Genomic DNA, 14,772 nt, shown 5'->3' on the forward strand with positions numbered 1-14,772 from the left:
TGGCTGTTAAAATGAATTCTATAAATACTTTTCATCTAGAGTCAAAGTTACTAAGCAATAAACGCATTTATAACATTTCAGATTTATAAGCAGATGTGAAAACTGAGAACTTACAGTGGCAGGAGAAGCAACTTCTAAATCCATTGGTTCAAAAATAAGATTCATTTGTGGTGACATTTGGATAATCTCCCCGCTCATCAGACATAGCTTTTTGTTGTCATCCAGCACAGTGTTCATATTCTCAATCCATACTGCATCTACTGGCCCATCAAAAACTAACCATTTCCTATCTGGCGTCTGGTTCATGCATACGGTGAGTAAAGGACAAAAATGGTCATGGAAGGGAAAAAGTTCAATAATATTATTTTACAACTTTGAAATGTAACCCCTAAAACTAATTTCACCATCAAAATGTAAAGGCATCTCTGGAATAAAGTGTGCATACGTGTGTGAATATATATATATTCACTAAAGAAGCCTATATATGCCATGGATGAGACAAATATACATAACATTTTAAGATTCCATCTTTTCCAATGTTTCTAAACTCATATATAACATGTTTTAGAGAGTATCATAAGTAAAACAAACATGTAACTGCCAGGGAAAACAATTTTCATTCAGACTGTCTGACTCTATAGAGATTCTATTTAGTGTTCATACAGATTAATTACTCTTGTGTGGTTAAGTCAAATTTTTTGTTCCCTCCACTGAATGAATTAACACGCACATCCTTCTTGGGCTGAACTGTATCATGGTGGTACAGGGCATTAATATCAATATAACCTTCACAGTCCCACAATGAGAAACATGAAAATATTTACATATTGTCCACAATATAGTAAATGTTCAACAAATGTTAAAAAGTGGCGAGGTATTAGCCAGGAGGAGCAAAAACTGATTGTCTTTTCCAGATCCTTATGAAGCAGCCCTTCTGAGGACACAGATGATGCTTTGGTTCCCCTTCAGCAAATGTGAATTTGAGTTGAAGTAGTGAAGGATCTGAATCTACCTTAACACATTCTCATTCCCTGTGACCAAAGGCATTAATCCACGAGACAGTGGGCCTGTCTGGGCTCAAGCCACCCATACCCACACTCAGACGCTAGTTCTGGCCACGCTCAGGAAGCACGGAAGAGCCTGTTATCTCGGAGATCACCTTCAGAGCAACTTTTCCTCCTGCTGTTGGGTTCCCAGGCCTGCTCATCTTCACTCTGAGAAACACTGCCCTGTAATGGTGAGTTGCTGGGCTGTGCAGCCTGAAAGACCTCACTTTTAATCTGATTCTACTACTTCCCAGCTGTGTGACTTTGGGACAGCTACTTGACTTCCTGGAGACTCAGTATTTATGGGATGTAGCTTCCTGGAAAATATAATGTATACTATGTAGCTAAGTATAAAATGGGCGATATCTCATGATTATTTCTTTATAAATAATATAACAGCATACATTATCTGGAGACTTCACATGTTAATCTGGGCCAGAGGACATCCACTGTGACAAGAAATGATCTGAGACATCAAAGGATCTGGGACATCAATGGTCCCAGACCTCTGCCGGCACCACCTGTGCCTCCTGATTACCTTTATCCAGTAAAGCTGGACACTGGGCAAGACCTCTGGCCCCTGAGAGCCAATCCTTACGTTACTCATTGCTCAAGGCCCTTCAGGCAATAAAAGCAGAGCTGCAATTTGTTGTTTTCCTGTTATTACACTGACTCATGACTGGCTGGTCCTTAAGTAGGTAAAGAGCACCAAATTTAGGATGCATGGTAGTCATAATAAAGGAAACATTTATATATAAAAAAGACTTAAAACAAATGTCTGTAGCCTAGGCCCCTTTTCCTGTAAGACTAGCCTTAGCAAGCTGTCTCCGTATAATCACACGCCACAGAGAGCCTGCGAACATACGACAACCAAGTTAACATTTATTGGTCTGTGGACCCTTTTCTGTAACAGTGGGAAGCAGCCGTTCAGTAGGGTAAGCCAGGAGTAGGTAAGTTCCCACTCCCCTTCCCAACAGCTGGCACAACCTTTACCTCTTCTGCTTTCCACAGGCAGCTGATTCTCTTCCTAACACACTATAAGTGTTGGAATTTGTAAGACATCATTTTATAAAGGTCTGCAATTTCCTCTCTAAGCACTGGAGTCTATCTAACAATTAGTGGGTGTGACACTGACAGCTAGCTGAGCAGCAGGGTACAGGAAGAACGTTATTGCAGGATTGAAAGGATCATGTTATTCAGATGCTCTCCTTCCTGGGTCCCTTAGCTTAGAAAAAGAAGATCAGAAATACTCTCTCCAGTCTTCTTTTCTCCTGCCCTCTCTTCTGTGCACACTGAGAAGATGCCTGCCCTCAGGATCTCTGGCCTCTCTGCAGGCACTAACAGTGCTCTTCACAGAAACACTGCCAGACTGTTCAGTAATGTGTTTTATTTATTTATATATATTTTTAACATCGTTATCAGAGTATAATTGCCTTACAATGCTGTGTTAGTTGCTGCTGTATAACAAAGTGAATCAGCTATACATATACATATACATATATCCCCATATTTCCTTCCTCTTGTGTCTCCCTCCCACCTTCCCTATCGCACCGCTCTAGATGGTCACAAAGCACCGAGCTGATCTCCCTGTGCTATGTGGCTGCCTCCCACTAGCTATCTATTTTACATTTGGGAGTGTATATATGTCCATGCCACTCTCTCACTTCGTCCCATCTTACCCTTCCCCCTCCCCATGTCCTCAAGTCCATTCTCTACATCTGCATCTTTATTCCTGTCCTGCCCCTAGGTTCTTCAGAACCTTTTTTTTTTTTTAGATTCCATATATATGTGTTAGCATACGGTATTTGCTTTTCTCTTTCTGACATACTTCACTCTGTATGACAGTCTCTAGGTTCATCCACCTCACTACAGATAACACAATTTCGTTTCTTTTTAGAGCTGAGTAATATTCCACTGTATATATGTGCCACATCTTCTTTATCCATTCATCTGTCGATGGGCATTTAGATTGCTTCCATGACGTGGCTACTGTCAATAGTGCTGCAATGAACACTGGGGTGCATGTGTCTTTTTGAATTATGGTTTTCTCTGGGTATATGCCCAGTAGTGGGATTGCTGGATCATAGGGTAATTCTATTTTTCATTTTTTAAGGAACCTCCATAGTGACTGTATCAATTTACATTCCCATCAACAGTGCAAGAGGATTCCCTTTTCTCCATACCCTCTCCAGCATTTGTTGTTTGTAGATTTTCTGATGATGCCCATTCTAACTGGTGTGAGGTGATACCTCACTGTAGTTTTGATTTGCATTTCTCTAATGATTAGTGATGTTGAGCAGCTTTTCATGTGCTTCTTGGCCATCTGTATGTCTTCTCTGGAGAAATGTCTATGTAGGTCTTCTGCCCATTTTTGGATTGGGTTATTTGTTTTTTTAAATATTGAGCTGCATGAGTTGTTTCTATATTTTGGAGATTAATCCTTTGTCCGTTGATTCGTTTGCAAATATTTTCTCCCATTCTGAAGGTTGTCTTTTTGTCTTATTTATGGTTTCCTTTGCAAAAGCTTTGAAGTTTCATTAGGTCCCATTTGTTTATTTTTGTTTTTATTTCCATTACTCTAGGAGGTGTATCAAAAAAGATCTTGCTGTGATTTATGTCAAAGAGTGTTCTTCCTATGTTTTCCTCTAAGAGTTTTATAGTGTCCGGTCTTATATTTAGGTCTTGAATCAATTCTGACTTTATTTTTGTGTATGGTGTTAGGGAGTGTTCTAATTTCATCCTTTTACATGTAGCTGTCCAGTTTTCCCAGCACCACTCATTGAAGAGACTGTCTTTTCTCCATTGTATATTCTTGACTCAATTGTCAAAGATAAGGTGCCCATATGTGCATGGGTTTATCTCTGGGCTTTCTATCCTGTTCCATTGATCTAAATTTCTGTTCTTGTGTCAGTACCATACTGTCTCGATTATTGTAGCTTTGTAGTATAGTTTGAAGTCAGGGCGCTTGATTCCTCCAGCCGTTTTTCTTTCTCAAGATTGCTTTGGCTATTCGGGGTCTTTTATGTTTCCATACAAATTGTGAAATTTTTTGTTCTAGTTCTGTGAAAAATGCCAGTGGTAGTTTGATAGGGATTGCATTGAATCTGTAGATTGCTTTGGGTAGTATAGTCATTTTCACAATGTTGATTCTTCCAATCCAAGAACATGGTATATGTTCTTGGATGGTATATGTTCTTAAATCCATCTGTTTGTATTATCTTTAATTTCTTTCATCAGAGTCTTATAGGTTTCTGCACACGCACACAGGTCTTTTGTCTCCTTAGGCAGTTTATTCTTTCTGTTGCAATGGTAAACGGGAGTGTTTCCTTAATTTCTCTTTCAGATTGTTCATTAGTGTATAAGAAGGCAAGAGATTTCTGTGCATTAAAACTGTATTCTGATACTTTACCAAATTCATTGATTATCTCTAGTAGTTTTCTGGTAGCATCTTTAGGATTCTCTTTGTATAGTATCATGTCATCTGCAAACAGTGACATTATTACTTTTTCTTTTCTGATTTGGATTCCTTTCATTTCTTTTTCTTCTCTAACTGTTGTGGCTAAAACTTCCAAAACTATGTTGAATAAGACTGGTGAGAGTGGGCAACCTTGTCTTGTTCCTGATCTTAGTGGAAATGGTTTCAGTTTTTCACCATTGAGAATGATGTTGGCTGTGAGTTTGTCATATATGGCCTTTATCATGTTGAGGTAAGTCCCCTCTATGCCTACTTTCTGGAGAGTTTTTATCATAAGTGGGTGTTGAATTTTGTCGAAAGCTTTTTCTGCATCTATTGAGATGATCATAGGTTTTTTTCTCCTTCAGTTCATTAATACAGATTATCACATTGATTGATTTGGGTATATTGAAGAATTCTTGCATTCCTGGGATAAACCCCACTTGATCATGGTGCATGATCCTTTTAATGTGCTGTTGGATTCTGTTTGCTAGTATTTTGTTGAGGATTTTTGCATCTATGTTCATCAGTGATATTGGCCTGTAGTTTTCTTTTGTTGTGACATATTTTCTGGTTTTGGTATCAGGGTGATGGTGGCCTGGTAGAATGAGTTTGGGAGTGTTCTTCCCTCTGCTATATTTTGGAAGAGTTTGAGAAAGATGCGTGTTAGCTCTTCTCTAAAACTTTGATAGAATTTACCTCTGAAGCCACCTGATCCTGGGCTTTTGTTTGCTGGAAGACTTTTAATCACAGTTTCAATTTCAGTGCTTGTGATTGATCTGTTTATATTTTCTATTTCTTCCTGGTTCAGTCTCAGAAGGTTGTGCTTTTCTAAGAATTTGTCCATTTCTTCCAGGTTGTCCATTTTATTGGCATAGAGTTGCTTGTAGTAATCTCTCATGATCCTTTGTATTTCTTCAGTGTCAGTTGTTACTTCTCCTTTTTCATTTCTAAGTCTGTTGATTTGAGTCTTCTCCCTTTTTTTCTTGATCAGTCTGGCTAATAATGGTTTATCAATTTTGCTTATCTTTTCAAAGAACCAGCTTTTAGTTTTATTGATCTTTGCTATTGTTTCCTTCACTTCTTTTTCATTTATTTCAGATCTGATCTTCATGATTCCTTTCCTTCTTCTAACTTTGGAGTGTTTTTGTTTTTCTTTCTCTAATTGCTTTACGTGTAAGGTTAGGCTGTTTATTTGAGATGTTTCTTATTTCTTGAGGTAGGATTCTAGTGTTATAAACTTCCCTTTTAGACCTGCTTTTGCTGCATCCCATTGGTTCTGAGTCATCATGTTTTCATTGTCATTTGTTTCTAGGTATATTTTGATTTCCTCTCTGATTTCTTCAGTGATCTCTTGGTTATTTAGTTGTGTATTGTTTAGCCTCCATGTTTGTATTTTTTACAGATTTTGTCCTGTAATTGATATCTAGTCTTATAGCATTATGGTCAGAGAAGATACTTGATACGACTTCAATTTTCTTAAATTTACCAAGGCTTGATTTGTGACCCAAGATATGATCTCTCCTGGAGAATGTTCCATGAGCACTTGAAAGTGTATTCTGTTGTTTTTGGATGGAATGTTCTGTAAATGTCAATTAAGTCCTCCTTGTTTAATGTATCATTTAAAGCTTGTGTTTCCTTATGTATTTTCATTTTGGATGATCTGTCCATTGGGGAAAGTGGGGTGTTAAAGTCCCCTACTATGATTGTGTTACTATCAATATCCCTTTTTATGGATGTTAGCATTTGCCTTATGTATTAAGGTGCTCCTATGTTGGTTGCATAAATATTTACAATTGTTATATCTTCTTCTTGGATTGATCCCTTGATCATTATGTAGTGTCCTTCTTTGTCTCTTGTAATAGTCCTTCTTTTAAAGACTATTTTGTCTGATATGAAAATTGCTACTCCAACTTTCGATTTCCATTTGCATGGAATATCTTTTTCCATCCCCTCACTTTCAGTCTGTATGTGTCCCTAGGTCTGAAGTGGGTCTCTTGTAGACAGCATATATATGGGTCTTGTTTTTGTATCCATTCAGCCAGTCTATGTCTTTTGGTTGGAGCATTTAATCCATTTGCACTTAAGGTAGTTATTGACATGTATGTTCCTATTACCATTTTCTTAATTGTTTTGGGTTTTTTATTGTAGGTCTTTTCCTTCTCTTGTGTTTCCTGCCTAGAGAAGTTCCTTTAGCATTTGTTGTAAAGCTGGTTGGGTGGTGTTGAAATCTCTTAGTTTTTGCTTGTCTGTAAATCTGAATGAGATCCTTGCTAGGTAGAGTACCTTGGTTGTAGGTTTTTCCCTTTCATCGCTTTAAATATGTCCTGCCACATCCTTCTGGCTTGCAGAGTTTCTGCTGAAAGATCAGCTGTTAACCTTATGGGGATTCCCCTGTATGTTATTTGTTGCTTTCCCTTGCTGCCTTAAAAATATTTTCTTTGTATTTAATTTTTGATACTTTCATTAATCTGTGTCTTGGCATGCTTCTCCTTGGATTTATCCTGTATGGGACTCTCTGCACTTCCTGGACTTGACTGACTATTTCCTTTCCCTGTTACAGAAGTTTTCAACTATAATCTCTTCAAATATTTTCTCAGTCCCTTTCTTTTTCTCTTCTTCTTCTGGGATCCTTATAACTCGAATGTTGGTATGTTTAATGTTGTCCCAGAGGTCGCTGAGACTGTCCTCAATTCTTTTCATTCTTTTTTCTTTATTCTGCTCTGCGGTCGTTATTTCCACTATTTTATCTTTCAGGTCACTTATCCGTTCTTCTGCCTCAGTTATGCTGCTATTGATTCCTTCTAGAGAATTTTTCGTTTCATTTATTGTGTTGCTTATCATTGTTTGTTTGCTCCTTAGTTCTTCTAGGTCATTATTAAACATTTCTTGTATTTTCTCTATTCTATTTCCAAGATTTTGGATCATCTTTACTATCATTATTCTGAATTCTTTTTCAGGTAGACTGCCTATTTCCTCTTCGTTTGGTCTGGTGGGTTTTTACCTTGCTCCCTCATCTGTTGTGTGTTTCTCTATCTTCTCATTTTGCTTAACTTACTGTGTTTGGGGTCTCCTTTTCGCAGGCTGCAGGTTCGTAGTTCCCGCTGTTTTTGGTGTTGGCCCCCAGTGGGTAAGGCTGGTTCAGTGGGCTGTGTAGGCTTCCTGGTGGAGGGGACTGGTGCCTGTGTTCTGGTGGATGAGGCTGGATCTTGTCTTTCTGGTGGGCAGGACCATGTCCGGTGGTAGTTTTGGGGTGTCTCTGACCTTATTATGATTTTAGGCAGCCTCTCTGCTAATGGATGGGGCTGTGGTCCTGTCTTGCTAGTTGTTTGGCATGGGGTGCCCAGCACTGTAGCTTGCTGGTGTTGAGTGGAGCTGGGTCTTAGTGTTGAGATGGAGATCTCTGGGAGAGCTTTTGCCACTTGATATTACATGGGGCCGGGAGGTCTCTGGTGGACCAGTATCCCAAATTTGGCTCTCCCACCTCAGAGGCTAGGCCTGACACCTGGTCAGGGCACCAAGACCCTGTCAGCCACATGGCTCAGAAGAAAAGGGAGAAGAAAACAAAAAGAAAGAAAGAAAAATATATAAAATAAAATAAAGTTACTAAGATGAGAAATTTTTTTAAATATTAAAAATAAAGTAATAAAAAGAAAGAAAGAAGAGAGCAACCAAACCAAAAAACAAATCCACCAATGTAACAAGCATTAAAAACTATACTTAAAAACAAAAAAACAAAAAACGGACAGACAGAACCCTAGAACAAATGGTAAACACAAAGCATATGCCTGGCACAGTATTAGATGCTCAAGATACAGGAGTGTATGAGAGAGATGATGTACTTTGGCCTCCTGAAGTTTATATCCAGTTGTATTTATATCAAGCAGGTCGTAAAATTTCCTTGTCTCAATTCTCCCATCTGTGGAGGGAGAAGAGACAGGCACCATGCCCCACTCACTGTGCTCAGGGGAAAGCGCTCCGCCTCCTCGGCCTCATGAGGGCCTCGTCCCGGCACGTGTAGAGCAAGGGTGGCGTACCTAGTGCCCAGAGGCCTGTCTCCTTGTGGCATCTGGGAGGTAAAGGGGGGCTACTTATCCTCCCAGCGGGAAACTCAGCACCCCCGCCTCCAGCTGAGGAACTGACAGTTTAAAGGCCATGGGCACACGGAGGCAAAGGACACGGGGGCTTGGCTCAGATGCTGGTTGGGGCGGCGGCCGCGCCTCAAGGATCCCAGTAATGTGTTTTAAATAAGTACCTTGAGCTACAAATACAAATGTTTACTTGAAACAACTGAAAAACATCATAACTCTCACAGCATTGAAAAGTGTTAGCACTTACCGATGAAGCAGCAAATGCTCTAAAACTGACAGCGAGGATCCCGTCAGACCACTCATGGGACACTAAATCAAACTGTCCATACAGCTGACCCATGGTGACAGACTTAGGATTCAAAACAGTAATCTGAACCTTGTTTTCTTCCATTAACCCCTTAATAGGAAAAAAAAAAAAAAAAGATTATTTATTTATTTAAAAGAATACCGGGCTTCCCTGGTGGCGCAGTGGTTGAGAGTCCGCCTGCTGATGCAGGGGACACAGGTTCGTGCCCCGGTCTGGGAAGATCCCACATGCCGCGGAGCGGCTGGGCCCGTGAGCCATGGCCGCTGAGCCTGTGCGTCCGGAGCCTGTGCTCTGCAACGGGAGAGGCCACAACAGTGAGAGGCCCACGTACCGCAAAAAAAAAAAAAAAAAAAAGACTACTAATACTGTCATTATTCATGGCAAACATGATTGGGCATGTAGAAAATCCTAAAGACTCTACACAAAAACTACCAGAAGAGTTCACTTAACAAGGCTGCAGCAAACAAAGTCATTATACAAAAACTAATTGTATCTTCTATAATGCCAATGAACAACTGAAAAATAAAATTTAAAAATACCATTTACAATAGGATTTAAGAACTCATAGGATACACAGGAATAAAGTAGCAAATGTTGGTCAAAAGCATATAATATTTACTATTGATAGATCAACAGGTTACATGTTCTTTTCTGTTTTTCTTTACAAACCTTAAAAATGTTAACACCATTCTAAGCTCACTGGCAGTACAAAAACAGCCTTTGGTCTGAAGTTGGCCCATGGGCTGTAATTGGTTGATTCTTACTACAAAACATTTTCTGAGATAAAATTAAATGATCTAAATATAGGAAAATATGTACCATTCTCACGTTGTGAAAAAATTAATATTGGTAAACTGATAGTTTCCACCAGAACCTTGAAAGCTGGTATATGGAATTAATAAGAGATGTTAATACCCTTGGGGCATAGGCTTTTTTACATTTTTAATTAATAAACTTATTTTTTTAGAGTAGCTTTGGGTTTACAGAAAAATTGAACAGAAAATATAGAGAGATTCACATATATTCCCTCTATCTTCCTGCCCTCACCCCCGCCAGTTTCCCCTACTATTAAAGCCTTGCATTGGTGTGGTACATTGTTATGATTTCTCAATTCCTCAGTTCCTCCGCTGATACGGATTTATTACTAACTAAAGCCCATGGTTTACATTAAGGTTTACTCTTTGTGTTGGACACTTCTATGGATTTTGCCAAATACATAATGTCATGTATCCACCATTACAATATATACAGAATAGTTCCCCTGCCCTAAAAGTCACCTGTGCTCTACTTATTCACAATCATTTCTTTTTTATATAACATAAAAAGTTCAACTTAGAACAAGTTCAACACTTTCCCACACTGCTTTCTGCCCACCACCACTGGAGCTTGGGACATGAAGTACCAAACTGAAGAAAACATGTGGCAATTATAATGTGAAGCAGTAAAAATAAACTCAAGGGTGTTTTCTTCTCTGTGCCCAGGAAGAGAATAACGATGTGTCATCCTTAATTCAGAAGCATGGGAAAGTCCTATCATCTTAGTCAAACGAAGTTGCTGCCATTAAAGCAAGGTGTTTGTCCCAAATGCAACTAAGCTAGCGTGAAGCTACAGCTTGCAAGCAGTGGCCATGGAGCCTTGCCCCTTTTACATTACCACAATGTCACTCTTAGAATTTCCTGATAATGAATCACTTTCAGGCTTTATATTGGACCAGAATAGATGCTCATACCTTCATCTTCTTTAATCTCTGAGTGGCACCACATTTGGCGCTTTTAGAGACTTATTTTTTAGAGCAAAAAATTCATCCCTATAACAATAAAACAACAAAACAGGAAAAATGCAAACAAAAACTGAGGAAAGCAAGGCAGGAAGGATAAAGGGAAAGGAAGGGAGGTGAAGAAAGGAAACAGCATGAAAGGATAAAACCATAAAGGAACAGACGACAGAAATAAGTACATATCAGTTTGTTTGATAATAAATACAATCGAATTAAAATTTCCCTATGAGAAGATAAAGGCCATCAAATTGGAGAAAATAAAAGTGAAAAATAATTACTCTCCATAAAAAAGTAAATCACAGTGACAGCCAGAGTCACAATTAAAGACATGGGCAAATATATATGCAAGGAGAAAGCAGGGATTACAATACTGAAATTAGACACAGGGGATCCAAGGCAAATAATACAAGTACATAATTTTATACTGGCTGAAGGGAGGCTCCACAATGAAGATGTAATGATCACAAATCCCATTTGGCTACAAACACTGAAATATATGAAGCAAGAACTATTTGAAATACAAGGGTAAATAGACAGAAATGCAATATTAGTTGGAGAATTTAAAACAGCCTCACTCCTTTAGCCTATCAAAGTAGACCAAACTGAGATGTGTAGAACAGGGATTTTGAATGATATATCATCATTATTTACTATACTTACATATGCATGTATTATATAATGCATGCGCACGTGCATGCGCGCACACACACAGACACACACACACACTTCAGTTCAGTACCACTAGCAGCCACTAACAAGTTTGCGTTACAAATCTAAACACCAAGAAAAGAAAAACTACTCTCCTAAGAAAGTATAAAAGAGAAAACTGTCAGGTTTTTTCATGTTTTCAGACTTTTTTCTACAATGAACGTGTTACCTTTATGATTAAACTTTTAAAAAAAAGAAACAAAAGGGCTTGAGGCAAATCTGTGGCATACCCTTTGTATACTGAACTTCCTACTTGCTTTGTATTACTTTTCTAATTTTATTTCCTCTGCATTTTCATAATTTTAAGTTGCTGCATTAAACTACCCTTTTAAATGACCATACATTCTATCTTGCACAAAGCTGATTATCAATAAATTAATGCATTAATAACACACTTACCTTTTCACATAGATCATTTAGTGCTCCAGCTAAGACGCGATATGCACTGGTTTTTCCTCCAAATGGTTCTCCAACAATCATAAAGCCATGACGCACAATCATCATTTCATATATCTGAAGAATCTTCTCAGAAAAGAATCTGGTCATTTGCAAATTCATGGAATCACAGTTGTCTTTGATGGCTGCCAGCAAATCATTGTAATCTGGTTTTGGTAATTTCACCCCAGGAAACAAATCTGAAGTAATTCCCTAATGATAGATGATTTGGGGATTTACATTATCTATCTATACATTCTCATATTCTCTGTCTCTATATATGTATGTATATGTGTATATGTATATATACATGTGTATATATACATATATATATAGACATACATAAACTTGATAAAATTTCCCATATCCTTGTATTTAACATTGATGGAAATAGAGCCATTGAGTAACAGTCCAGTATTTTTAACAGCTTCATAGAGGTATGATTGACATACAATGAACTGTTTATATTTAAAGGGTACAATTTGATAAGTGAAACCACCAACTCAGTGAAGATAATCAACATACCAATCACAGCCACAAGTCTCCTTGTTGCCTTTTCTCCTCTCCTTGCCACCTCCTACCTCCACACCCAGACAACCAACAAACACTGATTTGGTTTCTGTCACTATTTTTACTTGCATTATCTAGAATTTATTATGGGTGAAATTACACATTACATGTACTACTTTATTTTTTGTCTGGCTTCTTTCACTTGGCTTAAAGATTTGGAAATTCACACCTTTCACAGCATATATCAATAGTTCATTGTAGAGACGGCTTAAAGATGGCGGAAGAGTAAGACGCGGAGATCTCCTTCCTCCTCACAGAGACATCAGAAATACATCTACACGTGGAACTTCTCCTATAGAACACCCACCGAACGCTGGCAGAAGACCTCAGACCTCCAAAAAGGCAAGAAACTCCCCACATATCTGGGTAGGGCAAAAGAAAAAAGAATAAACAGGGACAAAAGAATAGGGACGGGACCTACGCCAGTGGGAGGGAGCCGTGAAGGAGGAAAGACTCCCACACACTAGAGGCCCCTTCGCGGGCGGAGACTGCGGGCGCCGGAGGGGGAAGCTCCGGAGCCGCGGAGGACAGCTCAGCCACAGGGGTGCGGAGGGCAAAGCGGAGAGATTCCCGCAGAGGATCGGTGCCGACCGGCACTCACCAGCCCGAGAGGCTTGTCTGCTCGCCCGCCGAGGCGGGCGGGGCCGGGAGCTGAGGCTCGGGCTTCAGTCGGATCCCAGGGAAAGGTCTGGAGTTGGCAGAGTGAAGACAGCTTGAAGGGGGCTAGTGCGCCACGGCTGGCCGGGAGGGAGTTCGGGAGAAGTCTGGAGCTGCCGAAGAGGCAAGAGACCTTTTCCTCCCTCTTTGCTGCCTGGGCGCCAGGAGAGGGGATTAAGGGCGCCGCTTAAAGGAGCCCTAGAAGCGGGCGTGGAGCTGCCGAAGAGACAAGAGACTTTTTCTTGCCTCTCTGCTTCCTTGGGTGTGAGGTGAGGGGATTAAGAGCACCGCGTAGAGGAGCTCCAGAAACGGGCGCGAGCCACGGCTGTCGGCACGGACAGTAGAGACGGGTGTCGGACGCTAAGGTTGCTGCTGCCACCACCAAGAGGCCTGTGTGTGAGCACAGGTCACTCTCCACACCGGCCCTCCCGGGAGCCCGTGCAGTCCGCCACTGCCGGGGTCCCGGGATCCAGGGACAGCTTCCCCGGGAGAACGCACGGCGCGCCTTGGGCCTGTGCAGCGTCACGTCGGCCTCTGCCGCCGCGGACTCGCCCCGCCCCCGTGCCACTCCCTCCCCCCAGCCTGAGTGAACTGGAGCCCCCGAATCAACTGCTCCTTTAACATTGTCCTGTATGAGCGAAGGGCAGTCACCCTCGGACAACCTACACGCAGAGGCGGGACCAAGTCCAAAGCTGAACCCCAGAAGCTGTGCGAACAGAGAGGAGAGGGGGAGGTCTCTCCCAGCAGCCTCAGAAGCGGCGGATTAAAGCTCCACAATCAACTTGAAGTGCCCTGCATCTGTTGAAAACCTGAATAGACAACGAATCATCCCAAGTTGAGGAGGTGGACTTTGAGAGCAAGATATACTATTATTTTCCCCTTTTTTTTCTTTTTGTGAGTGTGTATGTGTGTGCTGCTGTGTGAGATTTTGTCTGTATAGCTTTGCTTGCACCATTTGTCCTAGGGTTAGACCGACCCATTTTTCTGTTTTTTTTTTTTTTTAAAGGAAATTTTTCTTCTTAATAATTATTTTTTATTTTAATAACTATACTTTATACTACTCTGTCTTCTCCCTTTCTTCCTTCCTTTCTTCCCTCCTTCCCTCCTTTCTTCCTTCCTTCCCCCCTTCTTTCTTCCCTTCCTCTCTTCCTTCCTCCCTTTCTTCCTATGCACCTTCCTTCCTTCCTTTCTTGCTTCCTTCCTTCATTTCTTCCTTCCTTTCTTCCTTCCTTCCCTCCCTCCCTCCTTCCTTCCTTTTCTTTCCTCTCTATTTATTCTACCTTTTATTTTGAGCCGTGTGGATTAAAGGTTCTTGGCGCCCCAGCCAGGCACCAGGGCGGTGTCCCTGAGGTGGGAGAACCAACCTCTAGACACTAGTCCACAAGAGACCTCCGAGCTCCACGTAATATCAGATGGCGAAAATCTCCCAGAGACCTCCATCTCAACACCAAGACCCAGCTTCACTCAAGGACGAGCAAAGAACAGTGCTGGACACCCTATCCCCAACAAAGAACAAGACAGGTCTACAGCCCCATCCATTAGCAGAGAGGCTGCCTAAAATCATAATAAGGTTACCAACATCCCCAAACACGCCACCAGACGAGGACCTGCCCACCAGAAAGACAAGATCCAGGCTCATCCATCAGAACAGAGGCACTAGTCCCCCCAGCCTGGGAATCTACTCAACCCACTGAACCAACCTTAGCCACTGGGGACAGCCACCAAAA

General features: G+C 40.8%; 1 protein-coding gene across 1 annotated transcript in view; it reads right to left on the bottom strand.

Annotated features, from left to right (window-relative positions):
• The window catches only part of DNAH7 (dynein axonemal heavy chain 7), a 230,209-nt gene that overhangs the window by 115,723 nt on the left and 99,714 nt on the right, over nt 1-14,772 (bottom strand). Inside the window, exons 29-31 of the mRNA XM_067023255.1 lie at nt 11,783-12,031; nt 8,839-8,988; nt 115-297 (exon numbers count right to left, since the gene is read on the bottom strand). Coding sequence (XP_066879356.1) covers nt 115-297; nt 8,839-8,988; nt 11,783-12,031 — 582 coding nt within the window. The remainder of the gene's footprint in view (nt 1-114; nt 298-8,838; nt 8,989-11,782; nt 12,032-14,772) is intronic.

This window comes from Kogia breviceps, chromosome 2 (assembly GCF_026419965.1).
Source record: "Kogia breviceps isolate mKogBre1 chromosome 2, mKogBre1 haplotype 1, whole genome shotgun sequence".
Classification (NCBI taxonomy): domain Eukaryota; kingdom Metazoa; phylum Chordata; class Mammalia; order Artiodactyla; family Physeteridae; genus Kogia; species Kogia breviceps.